The sequence below is a fragment of the Mirounga angustirostris genome, unplaced genomic scaffold (genome assembly GCF_029215605.1).
Source record: "Mirounga angustirostris isolate CCGP_5_RB_7025 unplaced genomic scaffold, mMirAng1.0.hap1 SCAF_6, whole genome shotgun sequence".
Taxonomy (NCBI): domain Eukaryota; kingdom Metazoa; phylum Chordata; class Mammalia; order Carnivora; family Phocidae; genus Mirounga; species Mirounga angustirostris.
The window spans coordinates 137,616,782-137,638,658 of NW_026991714.1; the positions used below are offsets into that span (position 1 = coordinate 137,616,782).

The window sequence follows — 21,877 nt, forward strand, 5'->3', positions numbered from 1 at the left end:
ACTAATCATCGGAAGAAAGCCGTTAGTATTTACATATGCTAAAATGCAGGCCAGGACATTAAAAACAATAAGCTTCAAAATTTCCATTCAGTGTATTTATGAGCTTTTATTATCCAGGTAGTCCTATAGAGGACATAGAAGACCTCATTATCCAACTTAATTCAGATCAGGGTTAGATTAAAAAAAAAATACCACCGCACAGGACAAAGAAATTGCCATAAAATTGAGTTACTATGAATGTGTTCCAGTTTAAGTAAATAAGCCCTTAAAACAGGCTTTAGGAAAGTCTGTGCTGTACACAGAACTCAGGCACACTAGGTATGCAGGTGACAATTAGCAAGTGTGAAAAGCTATGGTCATTCGCTAAATGTGTAAATCTAAAGGCAACCAAGTGAAAAGACCTACGAAAAGGAAACTGTTAAATCCATTTGTACATGGATTTAACAGTGAAGCATTTCATTCTTCATGTTTTTACTTGGTGTCTTGAAATAATCCCCTTTCTGTCTCCACTCTCCCTCTCAGAAACTGTGCCCGCCTTATTTATTTATGAAGTCTGAAGGTTAGTCCTACCTGCTGAGACTAATTAGCCCTGTGCTTTGTATCCTATGCAATCCTGTCTGATTAAATGTACACATTTGTTTTACTTCTTTTCTGGCTCCTTCTCACTCTACTTCTGATTTTCTGATTAATATTAAAGTTGGGAGTTACAGTGATTCTCCTCTGTAGCCCCCCCCCCCCAATTTTATTTTGCCTGCGTCTTTACTCTTTAGTGTACTAATGTGGTTGCGAATTTTTCCCAGTGCAGGGGAATTCATTGGCCTTGTCAATCTTGGTATCATTATTTTTAGTAGTCTTCTTTCTGAGACCTTAGCCTATAAAACAGTTTTGCTGAAACCCAAACTCTCTAAATATTATATGGTAAATTTGCTTTCTTTTAGAAACCTTAGGTGCTGATGGGCCAGTTGGAATGCATGTGAGTTTTTTTTAGGAATTGGTGGGATAATTTAGTATATCATATAGACTGCGGACCAACATTGTTCCGAACAGATAATTTGCTAATTCCTATTGATTTCTTTTTTGTCTCCCTTTTCATGTTTTAGTTTCTGGTCCACTTCTCATTGGATATTTGCAAGAAAATGAGTGTCCCTGCTCCAACATCCAGGAAGACTATGTTTTGGGAGAGTCAGGTCTTTTCCTCTTTAACATAATTCTGTTCCCCATTTTGTAGCAAATCTGCTCCCCAGGAGAGTGCCTAAAAACAATACCTGCCTCAAACCCCAGGTTTTCCACCTCCTCCCCGAGCTCTTTCAGCATCAGCTTGGTTAGCAATTTCCTGCCAGAGCCATCTACATCTTGATTATTTGGCCCATCTTTTGGGGATTTCATTTCACACCCCCTTGGAGAAAGACTCCAGCACCACCGATCCCAAAGGTTGGTGAACTTTCAGTTTTATTTTCCCTGGCGGTGTTAACGCCCAAACTTTTCACCTCCAAAGGCAGAAAGGACTTTGAATCCTAGCTCATTTCCTACCACCTCCAACGTCAGTTACCAAAGGAGAGGGAAAAAAAAAGAAAAAAGAACAACACTTTACATTGAAAAGAACCACGTATTTTTCCTTAAGGATATTTTTAATGCCCCTGACTAACACTACAGTATTTGGATTGTTTTTTGGGTAAAAAGTCATCTTGGTATATTTATTCTAGTGAGACTTAAGATTTAATGAAATGACTCACTATTAATAAACAAAAAGGGGAGGGAAGACCTCGTGGACTAATAGTTTCTTTCACTGCCAATGACCAGGAACTTTGCCCGGCTCCCCACTTCCCCAAGCTCTCTGAAAGTGGAGGGCTGATCTTTCTTTTTGACCACTTCTGTTAGATCCCCCGCCCAAGGGTGGCTGACTTCCCTGCTGGATTAACCACTAAGCACCCCCCCCCACCCCTTCCCCACAGCACTCTCCTCCTTTTCCCCTTCCTTAAGACTTATTTCTAATATTTCCAAAGTGCACTTTTTCTGGGCCTCTCCCCATCCCCGCCCCCCAAGTGGGCTTTCCTTCCGCCTTCCTCGGCTCGGATTCCTGACTCGGTCGCCACCCCCTTCCCCTCCTCTCCCACTCCGCATTGTCCTTCCGAAGCCGCCCCCCTCCCGGAGCGAGTCCTGTACCCTCGCCCAGACTCGCGGGCTCGCACCCACTCAGCGCAGGCCTCTCCCCCTGCACACTCCTCCCTCCGACTCTCTCCCCCCTCCTCCCCCGCCCCTCTCCTCCTCCCTCTCCCGGCGCCCGAAAGGATCATTGTTAGCCGCCCCCGCCCCGCCCACCCCGGCTGTTTATTTATGCACACGTCACCGGGAAGGACCCGCCCCCCGGCATCTCATTAAGCGAGTGTGTTCCTCTCGCCCTGTCAATAATCTCCGCTCCCAGACTACTCCGTTCCTCCGGATTTCGATCCCCCTTTTTCTATCTGTCAATCAGCGCCGCCTTTGAACTGAAAAGCTCTCAGTCTAACTTCAACTCACTCAAATCCGAGAGGCACGAGCTCCTCCTGTATCTTCGGCTTCCCCCCCCTTTGCTCTTTATATCTGACTTCTTGTTGTTGGTGGTGTGTTTTTTTACCCCCTTTTTTATTTATTATTTTTTTGCACATTGATCGGATCCTTGGGAACGAGAGAAAAAAGAAACCCAAACTCACGCGTGCAGAAGATCTCCCCCCCTTTCCCCTCCCCTTCTCCCTCTTTCCCCTCCCCAGGAGAAAAAGACCCCAAAGCAGAAAAAAAAAGTTCACCTTGGACTCGTCTTTTTCTTGCAACATTTTTTTTGGGGGGGGGGCAAAACTTTTTGGGTTTTTTTTTTTTTTTTTGGCTTTTCTTCCTCCTTCATTTTTCTTCCAAAATTGCTGCTGGTGGGTGAAAAAAATGCCGCAGCTGAACGGCGGTGGAGGAGATGACCTAGGCGCCAACGACGAACTGATTTCCTTCAAAGACGAGGGCGAGCAGGAGGAGAAGAGCTCCGAAAACTCCTCGGCAGAGAGGGATTTAGCTGATGTCAAATCGTCTCTAGTCAATGAATCAGAAACGAATCAAAACAGCTCCTCTGATTCCGAGGTAGGAAAAGCCCCTCGGGCTGGTGGGGTCTTGAGTCTATTTCCTGGGCTTGGCAAACGGTGCCGAGAGGGGAGGAATCGGGGCCGGGGGCGCCGCGGGGCCGGGCGGGCGGCATGTGAACGCGGTGCCACCATTGCAGAAACTTGTAACCCTGTTTTCTCTCCCCCCCAACCCCCCCACCCCTCCACCCCTCTGATCCTTTTTCTCCCCCTCTCCCCCCTCTGCGTGGCGTTTGCCCCTCGCCCTCCCTACCTCCACCCCTCCGGGAAGGCGGAAAGACGGCCTCCGCCTCGCTCCGAAAGTTTCCGAGATAAATCCCGGGAAAGTTTGGAAGAAGGTGAGTACGCCCCGCGCGCCCCGCAGCCTCCCGGAGCCGCCCCCCGGGCCCGCCGCCCCGCGCGCCCCGGCCCCGCGCCCCGCTCGGCCCGGCCGCGCGCCGGCCCTGCCGGGGCGCCCGGCTACTTGAGGCACTTTCTAAAAAGTTTCTCCTCGCTCTCTCCCGCTCGGCGCGGCCGCCGCCGTCCCCTCGCCGCCCCGCCATGTTAGCGGCCAAGAGGCAAGATGGAGGGCTCTTTAAGGGGCCACCGTATCCCGGCTACCCCTTCATCATGATCCCCGACCTGACGAGCCCCTACCTCCCCAACGGATCGCTATCGCCCACCGCCCGAACCGTAAGTGCCTCCGCGCCCGGCCCCCGCCCGCTGCCCGCCCGCCCGGTCCCGCATGCGGCCCCTGCCCTGCCCCCTCCCTCCCCTCCCTCTCTCCCTCCCTCCCCGCCCCCTCCCTCCTCCTCCCCTCCTCCTCCCCTCCCCGCCTCCCCTCCCCCGCTCGCGGCCCAGGCAGCCCGAAACTCTCCAAACTTTTCTGCCTTTTGTGGACTGGATTTGTTTGCACTTCGCCATGTTCTTGCTTTCAGTTTGCTGCCTCGTGATGTTGGGGAGACCTTTCTTTCCAAGCAGGGCTTTGTTGGGTCGGGGGGAGAGAGAAGAACTTTTTTTTTTTTTTTTTTTTGCGCTCTGATTCCCCCCTCCCCCTGTGGTGGTGTTGTTTGTTTCTTCACCCTGGGAAGATGACTGTGTGGCTCTTTCTTTTCGCTCGCTCTCTCTCTTCCTTCCCTCTTCTGTGGCGTCTTGGGTTTTCCCCGGTTAACCCCTTGGCTACCGCTGCCCCGAGTGACTGGGATGCGCCCGACGCGCGGGGTAGAGAGTGGATTTTCCTGCAGGCGTTGGACTGGAGAAGTAGCGAGCGCGCGGAGCCCGGGGCCCTGGAGAAGCGCCTCGGCTTTCTCTTTCGGCTGGTTATTTATTGAGCTTTCTAGTGGTGATCGCTGGCTCTCAGCCCCCCTCCCCCCTTTCCCCTGGAAGGTCACGCTTCCCAGACTGGTCCCACTGCAAACTTGGGGGCTTTGGGCTGGCTTTTCTTTGGCAACCCCGCAGGGCCGCGAGCGCCCTGGGCGCGGTGGTGGGCTCGGCTGCCCGGCGCGCTGGCTGCGGGCTCTCCCGGGCCGCGCGGAATGGCGAGGCCCCTGTGACCGGGTTCTTGGTTTGTGTACAGCGGGGATGGCCTTCTCTGAGCGGACTCGATGTATTTCCAGGGAATTCTGGTGCCTTGGGGTTTATAGCCGGGTCTGCGTTCGCCAGCTTCCGAGAAGGCCCTCAGTGGGCCCTGGGGGGTGGATCAGAGACCAGGGTTTGCCGGCCCAAGGATGTGTAGAAGGTGAGGGAGGCCAAGGGCGCCTGTCCTTCAAGGTGGTGGGCTGCTTCTCGCGGGCCACCCAACTTTGGGGGCCCCAGGGCGGTACGGCGTGCCAGCCTGCGCGGGTGCTTCCCGCAGCGTGCGTTCGGCACCCACCCCTGACTTTTGTTAATAAGGCTCATCTCCTTCTCCGCCTGGCCTCTGCCCCCTGCCCTCGCCCTGAACCCCTCCCTCCACCCCCTCCCCCCCAATCCCAGCCTCCTCTAAAAAGCCTGGATTGCCAATCTCTAGAAGCAACCTCTGGACGTTTTGCCGGGTTTCCCGGGATTGTCATTTTGCACCTTTTCTGGTTTGGTCCCCCTACCCCTTATTTACACACACTACTTTTGTTTTTTCTTTTTTGGTAACTCGAGATAGCAATTTGAAATAATGTACCCAGTGTTCAGCCGCCGTGGATTCGGTGCTAATGGCCGAGGGCTGGCCGGACGGGAGGCGATCCGATCTACAAGTGTTTTTAAGCATTAAAATATTAACTATCAGGTTTTACTTGTTTTTTGGGCCCTGGCAAAAAGGGCAAGGGCATGCCAGACCGGGCATTTTTTATGGCTAGGAAAGAGAAATAATTATCCCCCCCCTCCCTCCTTCCCTGTACCCAGGCTTCTGCACCCAGGCTTCTGCATGCTTGGGAAGCTGGTAGAGCGTTTCAGCCCGACCTCCTCCTACAGGGCCAGCTCCTTCAGGCTGCAGGGGCCGGGCTGTGGGGTTAAAGCTGTAGGGGAAGCAGAGACCGGTTACCTTGTATTTTTCTTGGGAGCTCGTGGGCATCTTAAACCGGGAGCATTCGGCTCAGAATCAGAGGGTTTGTGTACTAACCAACCCGACCAAGCCACATTCCAAAGTAACCCTGAGAATTTCTTACTCTCCTCCCCTCCCCCTTCGATGGATTCCTCTCTGTTATTATTTAAAAATCCACTTAGCCATCCGAAAGGCCATCTGAATATTGAGCTTTGATGGCGGGCTTCTTGGCCTTCTTGACTCTTTTCAAACTCCCAGTCTGACCGCTGGCAATCTTGCCACACTGTCGCCTAAAACTTGAACACTTGAAACTGTTGTGCTGTAATTAGGAAACAGGGAAATTGTTAAAGGCAAATAAATGATTTCCCGGTGCGAAAAGGAAGGCTCCCAACCTTCCGTCCCCTTTGTGGGCATTATAGGAATAGACCGCTGTAGTTATTTTAATTGTGGACGTAGCGGGTGGCCTTGTGCTGTGACATCAGATCGAGTATGAGAGGACATTTCTGAGCTCAGTAGGCAGTTTTGAGATTTGCATGTCAAACAGCAACAGACATCTTTGTGTGTACTGCCCCTTCCTCCTACCTCTCTGTTACCTGGGTTAGATCCTGTCCTCCAAAATTAAAGTTATTTATTTAGGCCGGTAAGCAGAGCAATAGAAATGGGGACGAGAGGCGGTTGCGTGTCACTCCTGACGTCTTCGATCAGAGGGCCAGCTTGCAATTCCAGATTTGATACAGCTGCCGAGGGCATCTATAGGCAAGATAGGGGTCTTTTCATGCTCATCTGAAATTCTTAGTGCTTCATAGAGTATGTTTTTGAGGGCAAGGTATAAAGACAAACTAGCTGGATGCTTTCTTCTTTTCCCGACCCTCCTTGGTTGTGGTGTTTTTGCTACGGTTTCCGTTCCTTATTAGTGTACCTGTAAGCAGCTGCATCCTTTAAAAAAAGCAAACTCTTCGGATCCCTGATTTCTGCTTTTCTATTTAAGAATGTAAAGAATTAGGGAGTATCGTTAAATCAGCTATGATGAGTAATACATTATCTCAAGAATAATGCTTTAATTGCCGAAGACGCCATAAAGCTCGATGGTAATAATTTTATTTTAAAACCGACAAAGCTTTCTGCATAACCTTAATTTAGTCTTTGATACAGTAATAGGAAGGGCTTTTAAAAAGACAGATTCGAATACAAAACTACATTAAGGAGAGAGGTCTAGTTAAGTAGATGGGAAGTGATAGAACAGCAAATATTAGAACTGTGGTAACATTTGTATACTAAAGATAAGAGTATTGTTACCATATTAAAGTTGATAGGAAAAAGTAGTTTCACGTTTCTTTTTCCCTCTTGCCAAATGAGAAGTAGGAATAGGGTGGTTGCGATTCTAGTTAGGTCTGAGATTTCTTTTTAAGACTTGATAATTAGAGCTCTCGCATCTTCTTTAATCCCAAAGTTAGTTGCTTTTTAACTGAGCTGTTTGCTACTAGGTTGAACAAATAAATAAGCAGCATCTTGAATTCATTTTTGAACTTGGAATCCAGCATTTAAAAGAAACCGAGAGGGGCCTATTCATTGGGGTTTTACTTAGCCGGGCAAACATCTTCTCTTTCTGGCTTGTGAAAAATGAATGTTTTTTTCCTCACTCAAACAACATAATCCTTCCTAATACAAAAGATTTAGACCTTAGAGTGTGAAGGGTTAATGGTGGTCCTTCCCTGGTTGTCCTCTCACCCCCCACCTTCACCCCTGATTGTTTTGACAACACTTTTCAAAGTGTGACATTCCAAGCCCCTACATAACAATGTAATATTACTGTAATTACACAGGTCATTACATTTTAAATAGAGAACAATAAAATGCTTATCGCCCTGAAAAAGAACAGGTGTTCTTGCCCTTCTTTGGTATTTATGCTAATTGTTTTTCATCTCCTTCAGAAATATTTATGGCGAACATGTTTAGATTCCAATCTCAATGCAACAGTATTAATTCTGTGCTAATCTTTATAGGTTGGGGTTTAATGTCTGCAGTATGGATTATGGGCTCAACATTCACCCAATAAGTCATATTTTAATGATTATAAATTTAATGTGCCAGCGCTTTGCAGTTTGTTGAAGTTAAAGCTTTCTGAACCCCCAGAAACAAGCTATTAGGCAGCTGGGGGCCTGAAGTGCTTATCTGGAAGAAGTGTTTTTGGAAACTTTGGACTGCTTAAGGGAAGTAGCTTTTGCTGATGCCCCCTATCTGATTGAGAAAAGATTTGGAGGCAAACAATCCCGGTTCTTGCTAGGAGTTTTCCAGCTTGATTTTAATTTTACTGATACGGATTTCATTTAGAGTCACTGCTGGAAGCTGGTCAGCTTTCTGTTTCTTAGCAAGCTGTGAAAAAGTTACAGGAAGGTTTCCGGGGGCTGGCAGATCAAGAATGCTGTTCTGTTAGCAGCCCAGGATAACTGCAGTTCTGCGCGCCATTAAAAAAATATTTGCTTTAGAAAACTAGCATTTTAATAGTTGCACCAGAGGCTGTGCTTTCAAAGATTACAGTAGAAGCCTTTGCAGGTTTTGAATGCCTCCTCACATCCCACGAGGTGCCTGTGTGCATGCAGAAAGTGCCTAGATTTTCCTTGGTTGAGAAATCCGGGTGCACCTTCTCTTACACACGCACAGTGGGTAAACGAGAAGGTATCTAAGAGGATTTTACATTTTGTCAGATGTTTCACAACGGGGGCCCCCGAATCACATTAAAAATGCACTGTAGAGAAAGGACAGCTGCAAATTTTTGTGTGGACGCGTGTTTCTGGACCATGACTAAAACTCCGAGGACCTTTTCCCCAGCTGTCTGGAAGTTATGTGGAAGTTGGTTTATTGGCAGTTAAGTATGAGACAACCTGGATTTAGCAGAGGCTCTCTCCTACACAGGAAGTAGATGACATTATATTGGGGGAAGGGAGGAGGCTTTGCAGGCAAGGAGTGATTTTACTCCTTTTTTGTTTGGTTTGGTTTTTTTTAAACCATGGCGTTGCCAAATAAATAAGCACTTTCCAAGGAAGTAGGTATAAGCTTTTTAGTCTTGGTAAGTGGAATTAGATAATATCTTTAACCGCCTGTATAACTGTTCTAAGGTGACACATTTCAGAAGTTTTGAAAGGAGGGGTTGAATCAAATTCTTGGAGGCTTTTCTTTTTGAAGGGGTGTGTAATGTGGGCATCTGAGTTTCTTCTGCGAGTGAATATTGGCAACCGTGTAAGTAAATCTTCAACTCTGACTTATAATTGAGCACATTTGTGAAGGAAATGGTTAATTTTACAACCAAAGGCAAACTTGCACCTCGACAGGTCTGCTGAAAGAAATGTGCCCCAGTCCTTTGCTGGCAAGCGCCACTGGGTCATAAATCCACAGGCTTTATTTACAGCCCATAACACTTATGAATGTTAAGATATTTGACGCCACGTTGGCCTTATAATATTCAAGGTCCGCAGACATTGGCAGTAGCTCAAATTTCTCTCACTAATTACAAGCGATGAGATGGGGGGGTGAGGGGGAAGCCCATCTCAAATGCTGCCCTCCCCCCTTCGGTGACCCCCACCTCTACAATCCGAGCTTACTGAGACCGACACCCTCTCCTTTGGCAGCTGACTTGTACTTTTCCTCTAGGCTATTGTTATACACATTTATAAAGAGCACTTTCAGGGATGGAAATCCAGTGGGGGCTCTGCACAGATGCCTTTTTCAAAAGCAGAGTTGCTCTAGCTCTTTGCATCTTTCTCCTTGTCTTCTGGCTTCTCCTTTTTCTTTTTTTCTTTTTCTTTTTTTTTTTCCTTTTTGGACTGTATTGCCTATATTGTGCATATTTCCTAGAATACTTAAAGAAACCGGATACGAGAGACTGCTCTTTAATTTATATGATGTTCCACTGAGCTCAAAGGGCAAATACACACGGTGCATAGTGCAGTAGTTAACGTGAGGACTTAAAAAAAAAGGTGGGTGAGGAGAGTTGATTAAAGGAATTTAATGGATGAGAAAAAAAAAGTTCGCGGTTTCATTGGGGATGAGAAGGACACTCATTTGGGAAAAGTGCACTGTTATGGGGGGAGGGGAGGGGGAGGAAACACGGAAAAGTAGCCAGCATAAATGCTTGATTAAGAAAGATTGGAAAAAATAGAAGATGGGACAAAAATTTGGGCTTGGGGGAACGGCTCAATTGAAATTGGGGATTGAAAGTTTCTTACAAGAGGTGGGAGTACCATGGCAGGGGGTGCTGTTAAAAACTTGCTTTGCTCAGCATAGTGGTTCCAATCCATTCCTCACCTAAAATGCTCTATCCAGCAACAGATAAATGTTTCCCATCAGTTATTTGTGTGAGGGCCTGGGGGTGGGGCATCTGTGGTGGAGACCCGGAAGAGAGAGAGTAGGCCAATTATCCTGCCGATTTTAATTTATTTTTTTAAAAGTGGGCTGTTCAAGTGTGTGTGTGTGTGTGTGTGTGTGTGTGTGTGTTACAAAGGGACCACATGGTAAAGGGGGAGTGGGATTTTGAGGTGCGTGGCTAAGTGTTGAGGGGGGCCGATGGCTCTGTCTTTTCTGGCCGGATCCAACCATCCAACCCAAACTTAAAGACCGAGGCTGAAAGGTTTTATTTTCTAATCAATGGAATGCAGAAACTTACTAGCCCTCAGGGACAGATATGAATCCCTTAACAGCTCATTACAAAGATGGGGCTGTGGGATCTATGAACGGGTTATCAGCCGTGGTGTTCTTTGGTTTTCCCAGGATAGGTTTTTCTTCCTTAGGCACATCTGATTTTGGGCTGGTCATTCAGCCTGTTCTTTTTATCCTCTTTTTTTTTTTTTTGTCGTGAAGTCGCCCCAAACAGTTGTGTTTCTAGGGGTGGGCATGGCTATTATTAGTGGGATCAGCTCTGAAGGAGTTAAAATTGCTCGCTAAAGTTTGGCATCATGAAAATAAATTTGAGGCCTGGTAGGCATTAACAGGGCACAGCACATTTACAGAGCTTAATTAGTACGAACTGTAATTGTTCATGGTCTGCCAGAAGAAGTAATGTTCAGGAAAAGTGGAGTCCCTTCTCTTGCAGCCTTCAGTTTGAAACCGATAAATCACTTGCATATTTGTGTAGTGATTCAAATGGAGCTAGGACCTCTCCCATCCCAACATGTGGTAAATTGTAAAGTCAATGAATTGCAGATGTAGGCTACAGTGAGATTCTCCCAAGAAAATGCAGAATGAATGGGAAAGAATGATGCTATAAATATTTACTGAGAAGATAACTAGGTCCCTGCGTGCTGGGCCAATTATGAGGTACTAAATATATTAGCAAAATGCTTAAAAAATCGGGAGGATTTGTGTGGGTCTTCGGGTGGGTTGGTTTGTTTTGGAAAGTGAAATAAAAGGCGTAACGTTACTGTCTTGTCAGTTTTATTAAACCCCGAATCACAATGGCAAACCCAGGGAAGGACACATGAAACCCACATTAATGCAAATTAATTCGTTATGAGTTGCAGAGCTGTGACTGCTAAGTGGAGTAATGATAGGGCATCATTTTAAGAGTGTTAATGTAGCAACTTTTAATGAAAAATGCTATGTTAGGAACATGTCTCAGCACCTTAGCCCACGTGTTTTTATATGCTAGAAATGTATTTCGTACAAGAGTAGGAAACTTGATTCACTTCATTCCCCTCTTCCCCCCCACCCCGGTTTAAGAACTTTAATTATGTTTTGATGTTTAAAGAAAATCTCGTTTTTCTTAAGAAATCAGCCCAGAAATGCCTATCACCATAACCAAGTTCAACTTTTCTCTTTTTGCACCAGATTGCAGCACTGAGTGGAAAAACAATGAATGTAGCCCCCCTGCCACCCCCCATAGACCTACATCTATAACTTTCTTGAAGTCATTTTTTTTCCCTCCTTTTCTTTCATGGAGGATTTTGGTCTCAGGCAATGTTGCAAGTCTTCTTTCCCCAAATGTGAGTAGGTGGATGTGTATAGAAGCTGTAAAAGTTAATGATCATTCTCTGACTCATAGCTGATGGTTTCAGGTTGAGGAAAAGAAAAGAAAAATTAATGAGGGTAAATAGACCTTGGATGGAACATTGAGACAGTAGGAGAGATTGTTCTTGTGTCTAAAGGCATGCGTTTTGTTGCAGCAGAATTTCTGAAGGAGAATGCCAGGAAGTGAAAAGGGGATGCCTTTGTTAAGTTGTTGTTTTAGGATGGTACAAATGTTTGGTGTCGAGATCTGGGGAGGAATGTTTAAGCCGGCATACCTACCAGTCAGTGCTGGTTTTGCTTTCCTTGTGGAAGCTAGAGCCCCCTTGGCACTTTCTGGAAGGGCAGGCCATAACCCAGAGTCCTGGTCAGAAGTTTATTTCCCATTAAATGGAAGTGGTTCGCTGCATGGGAGTAGGGGTGCTGTCTGTGTCCTGAACAGGGACTGATGACCTAAGAAAAAGTCTTAGATGTACTAGCAGCAGCAAAAGTATTGTCTTTTAAGCTAATGACATGGGAATTAAGCATCAGGTGGCTCATGGTAATAGCTATAGGGTAAAAGTGGGCCCTAAACCCCCCAAACCAAAACCTTTTAAAAGGGGAATGAATCTGGATTTTTTTTTTTTCTTGAAATAAGAAAAGAAAGCCAGGTGATAAAATGGAAAATAAAGCCTAGGCTCCACCTTTTCCCAATTTAGTGGAGTGAATAGGTCTAAAAAAATTAATCTTCATCACACTGGAAGTTCACTTAGTGTTGGAAAAACCAACACAGGGTTTTACTTGCTTCAGTCTCCTTTGAGGATGAGATCTCTGTGGTTGAAAAAGTGGTTTTCCTTTTTCTCTCGCCTCTGGATCTCTCTGAGGTCTTGTATTTGCAACATCAAATTAAGGGCCAGTAGTAGTGATTAGAAATAAAACAAGAGACATCAAGATACGGTAATAATATGGGAAGCAGTTAATTGTCAATTGTTGGTTTTTTAATTGCCGGGGAATTGTGCAAGCCCGTGCTGAGCATCGCCCCATCTTCGTGGTTCTTCCTCTGGACAAGTGAGGGCCAGATCATCTGGGGGTGTTTGAATGGGTGGGTGGGGTGGCCATTGTAGACAAGCACACAGGAAGGGAAGGTTTATTTTGTTGGAAGTTTCATGGGAAGGAATTAAATGAAAAGTACCCTGGAGTTCTCGTGTGGTGACACCCCAGGATGCCCCAGGGAGGTACCATGGGGAGGACACGATGCATGTCCACGGTGTAACAGCTATACTTGCTGGCAGAGGAAGTGACGCGGGGTGCTGCAGGTGACCAGGAGCAGGGCGGTCCCAGGGTTGGGGGCATGTGGGAGCCTGGTTCTTGAACTCAGTTGAGCCTGTGCTGGACCTCTCAACCTCCCTCCCCTCATCTTCTGAAAAACAAAAGGCTGCCATCTCTTGTCCTTGCCTGCCTTAGAGGTTTTTTACAGAGAGATAAATAAATTCTTGTTCCAGTCCAGCATGCCAGGTTTTTACTGGGTCCTTGTATTTTGTCTTTGTCTTAAAAAGCTAGACCATAACGAACAAGGCATCTTTGTGTTTTTTTTTTTTTTTAAAGATTTTATTCATTTATTTGAGACAGAGAGAATGAGAGACAGAGAGCATGAGAGGGAGGAGGGTCAGAGGGAGAAGCAGACTCCCCGCCGAGCAGGGAGCCCGATGCGGGACTCGATCCCGGGACTCCAGGATCATGACCTGAGCCGAAGGCAGTCGCTTAACCGACTGAGCCACCCAGGCGCCCGGCATCTTTGTGTTTTACGGGGAAGTCAAAAAGCCGTGGAAAGTCTTATGTTTAAGAACGTAGTATTTGGGAAAAGAGGGGGTGGAAATCCAAAGGAGTAACAAGAATATTGTCAGTCTTTGTCACTGTAGCTGGGGGAAGTTTAGCTCCCCTTATGTCCCAACACAGTGGTTACTGGCTGGGAGTAAAGATCCGATTGGAACCTGTGCTGTGTATATTTCTGAGCTGGTCCAGGTTGTTCTGTGTGGCTGGACACCTGAGGAGGGAAGTTACGTTGCTTGGGGGTGTTAGGATGGGGGGTGTGTGTGTGTTAAATTAACTTTGTCCAACTAGATTCTTAAGGACGTTGCAGCTGCATTTTTACTGTTTTAATTGTGGTATTCTGTCTGGGATTGTGTTGTCCGGGTGGTGATTGGACATAAGGATTAAGAATGGAACCGGACAAGTGAAAATTGAATTTGGATTAGCCACAGTTTCATTAATTTATTCATAAGACTGTGATTATATGAAATTTTGTTTCCACGACGTATCCTTAGTTATCAGGTGTCCATTCAATTTTAATTGACAATCTAAGATTCCTGTGGTTACACACAGATTGCCTATAGGGGCTCTGCAGGGTTTGTGGGAAGAAAAGCTTGGACAAGTTTCCATTAAGCTCTGAATCGGGCAGTTGGAAAAGAGGAGAATAAAACCCTGGTGAAAAGGGGGACACGTTGTTACTGTTGCCTCTCGACCTAGAAGGAGAACTCCCCCCCACCCCCGCCCAAGAGCTCCTCTCCAGCCAAGAATTCCAAACTCGCAGAGGAACCTGTCCCTAGCACAAAAGTTGTTTTAAGATGATGTGGAATTGTCACAAGTTAGTGCAATTGCTGTTTCCTGACTGGCAGTTTTCACAGAAAGGACAGGGGGGCAAAGGGTGCAAATTCATCTTTCTTTTTCCCTGATTCACTTGGACGAACTGTTTCTGAGTGGGGGGGGGGGGGGTTTGGAGGGGGTGGGGCGTTACCTTCACTTGCTCAGGGTACATCTTGTGTTGTTTTAGGGAGTGTGGTTCAATCATTCTGCTTTGACAGGTAAAGGAAAAAAAATGTATTTTTTGGCCTCATCTGTATTGTGCCCCCTTTCAAACTTGATTAATATGTTTTGGGGGCAAGCAGACTCCTATATAGGCAGTGTTTTGATTGTTTATTTGGAGTAGATAAAATGATATAAGAGCCCATTGTATGCTAAAGTGGGGACTTAGAGCCTTTCCCATGAGCAATAAAAATTTAGACTTTTTTAATTTGACTACTTCTGTGTTGTGTTTATTTTGAGTTGGTTCAAAAGTTCTTCTGTGAATTTCTTTTTTTTCTCTTTTCTTTTTGTCTTTTTTTTTTTTTTTCAAAACCTGTGTGGACTGAATGATTTTTCATGCAAGGACCAAGATCCAAAATAATTGGATCTGAAGCCCGCTTGCAAGCTAGCTTACATTTTGTTATAATAAGAGAGAAGTGTTCCGGCCACTGCAGTAGGACAGGAGCAGGAATAGCAGTGGTTTGGAATCATCACTGATGCCTGTTGTGTGAGGGGAATGGGCACGGATTTCCCAGGACCATCTAATTCCTCCTCATTTGTTCATGTATTGCAAATTGAAATGCATTTTCAGATGCTGTTGAGATCCTTTAGTGATTGGTGTATTGTTTATAAGATAAACCAGCAGATGGTGTTTGTTTTCCCCATCTGGAGGATCCCAAGATTAACAAGTATTTTTTGGGAAAAGGAGAACTTGGTGAAGAATCTCAGTATTCTGCCCACTTCTCTGAAGGGGGCTCTGTAGGGCTTCAGAGCAAAAGGCCCAGGAGGCACTTAACCCTCTGTTGTGGAAAGTTGGAGGGAGCCAGGGGCGAGCATTTAGCCAGGGGCCACCGAATAGGTGGTCCTGAGAACACTCGGTGGCCTTTTGGCCGTGGTTGGCTCCCTCTTTGGGGAAGTGTGGATTCCTAGAGTGCAGGCAAGATGTTCTGGGACAGATAGCTTAGTCATTGCAAAAGAATGTATAAGGCTTTGGGGGGGCCCCTGAATTCTGCCTGCCACATATGTTTTCCCCAAAATAGAACTGTGTTTGGGAGCAAGAGCCCAGTTGTTAGAATGGTGGAGAGCTTGTACCTGTTGCAGTCTTGTGGCTTCTCAGAATCCTTTCTCACAACCTTTCCTCTTGCCTCCATGTCGCAATTCTGATGACTGTTTGCAGCCCACAGTTAATTTTTCCGCAGCATCCCGCTCAGCACACTGGCTTCCTTTATGTTTTAATGGGCATCCGTCTTTCCTTTTCATGTCATTGATTCTCACTCCTGGCCCCCTCCCCCTCCCTTTTTGCTTATTGAATAGGTGCTTTTTTTTTTTTTAAACTTTACCTTTGATTATTATGGTCATCTTATCCATAGCAACAAATAAAAATACACAGGTCTTGATTGAATGCCAAGACTGCAGTTCAATCTAGGAAGGTTTGTCTGCTATTCATAAACTGCTTAAGATGTTTTCTTGTAGTTTGTGACATAAGCAGAACGCTTTGATTTGGTTTCTTTCTACAGCTCCATTTTCAGTCCGGGAGCACACATTACTCTGCGTACAAAACGATTGAACACCAGATTGCAATTCAGGTAGGAAATGCAAGAGATCCTGAAGCTTGAATTGTCAATATGTAGGTCTCTTGTGTCTTTTATTCTCTGCCCCTTCCCCCAATCTAGATGATGATGACGATGGTGATGGGGATGATGGTGGTGATGGGGATGATGGTGGTGATGATGATGGTGGGGATTGATGGTGGTGATGGGGATGATGGTGGTGATGATGGTGGTGATGTTGGTGATGACGATGGTGATGGTGGTGATGGTGCTGGTGGTGGTTGATTCACTGGGGGAGGTGGGAAGCAAAGAAATGAACAGAAGTGCTGCCAAAATGATTTAAAGATGATGGAAAGAAAGACAAGCCTTTGTTTTTTGTTAAGTTTCTTGGTCAGGCGTAATGGGCACCCAGACCCCAGCTTGGCTCTTGTTTTTGGCTTAGGGAAGAATCTTTAGTTGGGTGTAAGAGGAGGTGGCCAACTGTGAACTGGAAGCATTGGGCAGGTGGGGGGGCGGTGCGGTGGAGAGGTGGAGGAGGCTGTGTGACAGCCAGCGAGTTGTTTCTGGTCGATCCAAATCATGTTAAGTGGTGCTAAGAATATCGCTTTTGACCTGATAGTCCTGAAATGTTGATTTCTCTTGGACCTGTTGATATATGTCATTAAAAGTGCTGGAAGGGAGAGGTGACAGATCCCAGCTTCTGATGAGTGTCCTGTTTCCTGCTCACGTAGTACTTCCATTCTCTTAAATCCAAAGGCTAAACAAATCACGGACTAATATAGACTCCGAGCTGAACCGATGCCAACAGAATGCAGTAGTCGAGGGAGAGCAGACTAATACAATTTTCGTCTGTCTGCCTTGCCTGGCTTTGCCAGGATGGATGTTACACATGGTGTAACTCACGGTACCAAAACTTCTTGAGGGTTCTGGTTTAACCCTTTGAAGAGAGGCTTTTGAAACCTGTTGCTGTGATGTTGAAGTCTGGCTCTAGGTCTTCTCTTCTTGGAAGTTGATGTCAGTTGGTTGACTAATTTCTGTTGTTCCATTGCACCCTATCTTGTAGTTACCCTGGCAGGTAACGTGTGTGTGTGTGTGGGGGGGGGGTCTCACCAGACTAGAGCCATGTCGCATCTTGGTGGCTCTCCTGTTTCAAATCTGCATCTTCCTGGATAAGACGTTCAGGCAGCCACGTGCCCCAGCTAAACTGTGAATACCACCCCCCCCCCCCCCCCCGTGAAAAGTCTGACTCAGCAGACATTTTTTGTATCTTGGATCCCTAGTATTTTTGTACTTATTTCAAGGCAACAGTAACTTGTTGTTGAAATACTTTGTTTCTGTCTGCATTGTGCTGCTGATCTCTCTGTGTCTTTGAGGGGGAAGGTGGGATCTTGATTTTTACCCCTCTACCCCCAGCTATTTTCCAGCCTGATGTCTTGAACGTGCTGTGCAGTTGTTCTAGCTGGCACATTTCCTAGTGGACCCTTCTTCCTTTTGATTAGCAGCGTAGTGAGTCTTGCTGCTGGAAACTGGTTTAGACTCAGGGCTTGGATGGGGAGCAAGCCCAAACCCTAAGTCTTGATGAATGGAGGGATGCACAGACAAGTGTCCTGAGGCCTACCACTCTCGTGGAGCGCTGGAAGATCCTGTTGCCCGCGGTGTGGGAATTGTTAAAGGTTGAATAGCATAGTGATCCCTGTCTTGGTGTGGCAGGGCTGGCTGGGGCCATGTCACTGGGAGACCAGCCGAGACGAGAGCAGCTGTTGTGTCTTTACACCCGCTGCTGAAGTGTCCCTTGTTAGACCGAGCAGGTCGTCTTTCTCCAAACCACCTGGCACGGTGCAGGCCATGTGAAGCTCTTTCTCAGGAGGAAGATGGAGTAAATTACAGACCTCATTGTTTGGAGGACTGAAACCATTACTATCCCTCCATGAACAGGTAGTATTGTTCTCCCCTGCTTCTGTTTGCTAAGGCTTGATGCCCATGTGGGCAAACAGAGAGACATTCTGTTAGAGACCCAGCACCGGCATGCTCTCAGAGTTCATTCTGCCCCCTCCCAATCTCTGCTGGACCGGGAGGAGGCCAAGCCAAATGGCATCTAGCTGTAATTGTAGTTTGATCATCAAAGGATAAATGGCAGAAACCAGAAGAAGCAAAGGGAGAAAAGGGGAAATCTCAGACACAAAATTATTCCCTATGCATGCGGCAGCCCGACTGCAGGGTGGGGGTATAGAGATGAGGATGGTACTGCTTTGGGGTTGAGTACAGCTGACGTTTTCCCTTTGCGTCATTCTCCAGTGTAAGGCTTGCATGCGGTGTGATTGTTGGGGCAGAATTTTCTTTCCCTGGAAACTTAAAACTGATTCAGCCTAATAAATACCGTATTTCAATATGAGCTGAGCGTGTTGCTCTCCTAAGCTGTATCCTAAAATAACCTTGAGGAGTATGACACCTTGCGTCACATGAGGTCCACACCCCTTTCCTTTCCCATCCCCTGCAATCTCAGGCCTTGGCCAAGTTCACCGTTTATGTGAATGGCCTCCGAGTGATTCTGTAGCCACGTCTCGTTCTTGGGAAAAGTTTGGACACAATGTCAATTGCTGTTTTGGGATCTTCCCCGCTTTTTGACAATCTCCTAACTCCTCTCAACTTCGGAAAGACAAGAGTAGTACAAATGGCTATATTCTCCCTAAGTGGTTAACACAAATCTAACTGGAATGACAATTAACAGGCCTTAAAAACAACAAAAAGACATAGTTATTTAGCTCTACTGACTTTTAAAAAGTTTTATTGAAGTGTAATGTAAGTATAGCACAGTACATAGATCTTTGGTGGAGAGATGGATGAACTTTTACATGCGTGAACATGCATGAAACCATCACCCCGGCCAATATATTGAGTGGAGTTGGAACAGTTTTTTTGTATAGGGCCAGATAGTAAATATTTGAGGCTTTGCAGGCCATATGGTCTCTATGGCAGCTACTCGACTCTGGCCATTGTGGTGCAAAAACAACTAAAAATAATACCTAAAGGAATAGATGTGGCCTTGTCCCAATAAAACTTTATTTATAAAATCAGACAGTGGCTGGATTTGGCCCACAGACTGTAGTTTGCTGGCCCCTGCGAGAATATTACCAACCTCCCAGAAGTCTCGCTTGTTTCCCTCCCTTCCCAGTCATCTGCCACCCCCCCCCACTCCCAAATCTCACCACGGAATAGCTTTATCTATTGCCGTGGATTAGTTGTACCTGTTTTTTAGCTTCACTGAAGGGGGATTGTGCAGAATGGATTGTCTCATGTCTGGCCCCACTCAGCATTATGTCTGAGTTATATTCCTGTTATTGTATGTAGCAATAGTCTACTCTTTTTTTTTTTTAATTGCCATTAGTATTCAACTAGGAGTATGACACAATGCACACATCCTTTCTGTGTTATTGGATTTTTGGATTGTCTCCAATTTTCTGCTTTTATGAATAAGGTCCTGGTAACATTCTCAGCCTCATCTTTCGGAGGAATATGTGTGTCCGTTTCTGTTCTTCATATCCAAGAGTGGCCTTGGGGAGGCATGGGGTAGCGTGTGTTTAGCTTTGCATCGATTTTTTGAGAGAGGTTTGAATGCTGGATTTCAGGTGTCGTCACTGAAGTGCCTTGGCTGAGTGGTTGTAGGTATGTGGGTGATACAGAAGAGGAGAGCAGTAAAGTGAGCTAGGTGTGGTCAGAGGCCAGTTTGCCTTCACACAGCCACTTGGCTTTTGGCCCCAGTTCCTAGGAACTCCTCCCACTGTCTCCATTAACCTGGGAAGATTTTGCAGGCTGAATGCAGAGGTGGACCCATACACTGCAGGTGCCTCCCAGAGAATGTGGATGAGTGTTTAGGCATCCCTGTTGCCTCCCTGAAGACCTCTCTTCCGAGACTCCTCCACTCATCATTATTCCAGCCCGAAGAGCAGTGTTGTAATCAAGGTCAAGACCCACAGAAGAGATTTCCCTTGGTTTTCAGAAGGGCTACTTCAGAACCAATTAAGCCTTTGTTTTAAGAGTATTTTGGCCAAAGGTTGATGTTTTAACACCAAGTCAGATGTGATTTAGGAAAAAATAACTTCACACACAACAAAAACAAACTGTGTAGACCTTTCATGGTTGTTTTTCTTTTAAGATGTGAAGTGGTGTGTGTGTGTGTGTATGTGTGTGTTCGCGCGCGTGCATGCAGGCACACGCTTGTGTGTGTGCGCAAAGACAACCAGGAGAGGCTCCAGAAGAAATGGACCATTTTATTTGTTTACACAGCTGAGCGGTGGAGACTTTGCAGTGGGTGTTGCTTTGCCTCTTGTCCTCAGGCTTTTGCAAGTTCCCATCTGAGCTTTACCAAAGCATATCCTTTCTGCTTGGTCTTAGCACTCACCTGCCATGACTCGGGAAGGCCCCAAGGACCCTCCTCCGGGGCCGGCGTGCTTTCTGGAGTCAAGGAGGGAAGGGTAGAAACTGCAGAGTGTCCTGGCCCCATATTGGCCCCTTATTCCTGGATGTGAACTTGATGTTTAGTCTTGTCCATGTCTTAAAATCATTAAGATTCCAGATGTACTGTGGGTTGTAGTCTGTCTCCTTGCCCAGGCAGACCCTTGGCATCTGTGATAAAAATGGCCAGAGGTTAGTACCAGTGGATTTGGCCAGGATGTTTGCAATAACGCAATTCCTGTATCTTGATGGCAGTCTCTTGTGTTCTTTGCCTGTCCTCTTGTCACAGGTTCCGTGGCCTTTCACTTCTTATGAGGATTTGCTTTCTGGGTTCAGGGGCAGATCTGGGCTAAGTGGGGGGACTCCCAGAAACAACTACAGTTCTTAGTATAGTCGCTGCCTCAGTTTTCCCTCACTCCCCCTGCCACACCTGGCTGGGAAGATTTCATGTCCACTTTCCACAAAGAGTGAAGTGTGCGTGTGCGTGCGTGTGGCTAGGAGAATGGTAGAGACACCAATGGCATTTCACCAGGGTAGTTTCACAAAGCCTCTGGATACCAGTTCGCTCATTCAGAAAGTTCATTCACTTGCTGCAGTGGTGAGTTGTAGCCTAATGGTCTAATTTAAGTCCATACCTAAGAAGGTTCATTCATTCATTCGGAGATATTTATGGCGCATCTAGTGTGTGCCAGGCCCCTGCAGAATTCCTCAGTGAACAAAACGGACGAAAACCCCATGTTCCCATGGAGCTTAAATTCTAGTGATGTTTTATTTTTTTTTAAAGATTTTATTTATTTATGTGACAGAGAGAGAGAGAGACAGTGAGAGAGGGAACACAAGCAGGGGGAATGGAAGAGGGAGAAGCAGGCTTCCCACCGAGCAGGGAGCCCAATGTGGGGCTCAATCCCAGGACCCCAGGATCATGACCTGAGCCGAAGGCAGACGCTTAATGACTGAGCCACCCAGGCGCCCCTCTAGTGATGTTTTAAATGCTGATTTGTAAGCACCCCATTTCCCTTGGTCTGACTGACTAGGTTTTGGGTGCAGTCTGGGAGTTGCATTGTTAATCAGAGTTTGGATTTTCAGCCTACTTAAGTTTGAGAATTGCTGCCCTACAGTCTTTTGAAATCAATCAGTTGATCGTTTATTGGCTGCTCAGTGCCAACTAAAAATTGAGGGCTGGCCAAGTACTCAATTGGGATAACTTTTTCTCATTTTGAGTGAGAAACTAAAGTGCCTGGAGGTTCCGATGAGCTTTAGGCCTTTCTTTCTCCATGGTTCTGTGAAGAGAGCCAGATACTTTTGCAAGCCTCGAGAAGAGGTGCTTCTTTATTTATGAAAGAGTAGCTTGGATGATAATGTGCCTGGTCTTAGGGGTCAAAGGCAGTAACAACAGTTGATAATAATAGCAGCTTATACTTATTGAATTCTCCCGATGCCTTGGGTCTGGTGTTAAGTGCTGTGTA

General features: G+C 46.2%; 1 protein-coding gene across 33 annotated transcripts in view; it reads left to right on the plus strand.

Moving 5' to 3' along the window:
• Window positions 1-2,383: 2,383 nt before the first annotated feature.
• Window positions 2,384-21,877, plus strand: part of TCF7L2 (transcription factor 7 like 2) — a 198,206-nt gene continuing 178,712 nt past the window's right edge. For 8 of the 33 annotated variants that reach the window (XM_064595288.1, XM_045878831.3, XM_045878832.3 and 5 more), the window contains exons 1-4: window positions 2,385-3,102; window positions 3,373-3,439; window positions 3,649-3,773; window positions 15,927-15,995. In XM_064595288.1, coding sequence (XP_064451358.1) covers window positions 2,914-3,102; window positions 3,373-3,439; window positions 3,649-3,773; window positions 15,927-15,995 — 450 coding nt within the window. In that variant the 5' untranslated portion in view covers window positions 2,385-2,913. Of the gene's footprint in view, window positions 3,103-3,372; window positions 3,440-3,648; window positions 3,774-15,926; window positions 15,996-21,877 lie in introns of all 33 variants that reach the window. The other 25 variants (XM_045878839.3, XM_045878841.3, XM_045878840.3 and 22 more) reach the window with 7 other exon arrangements.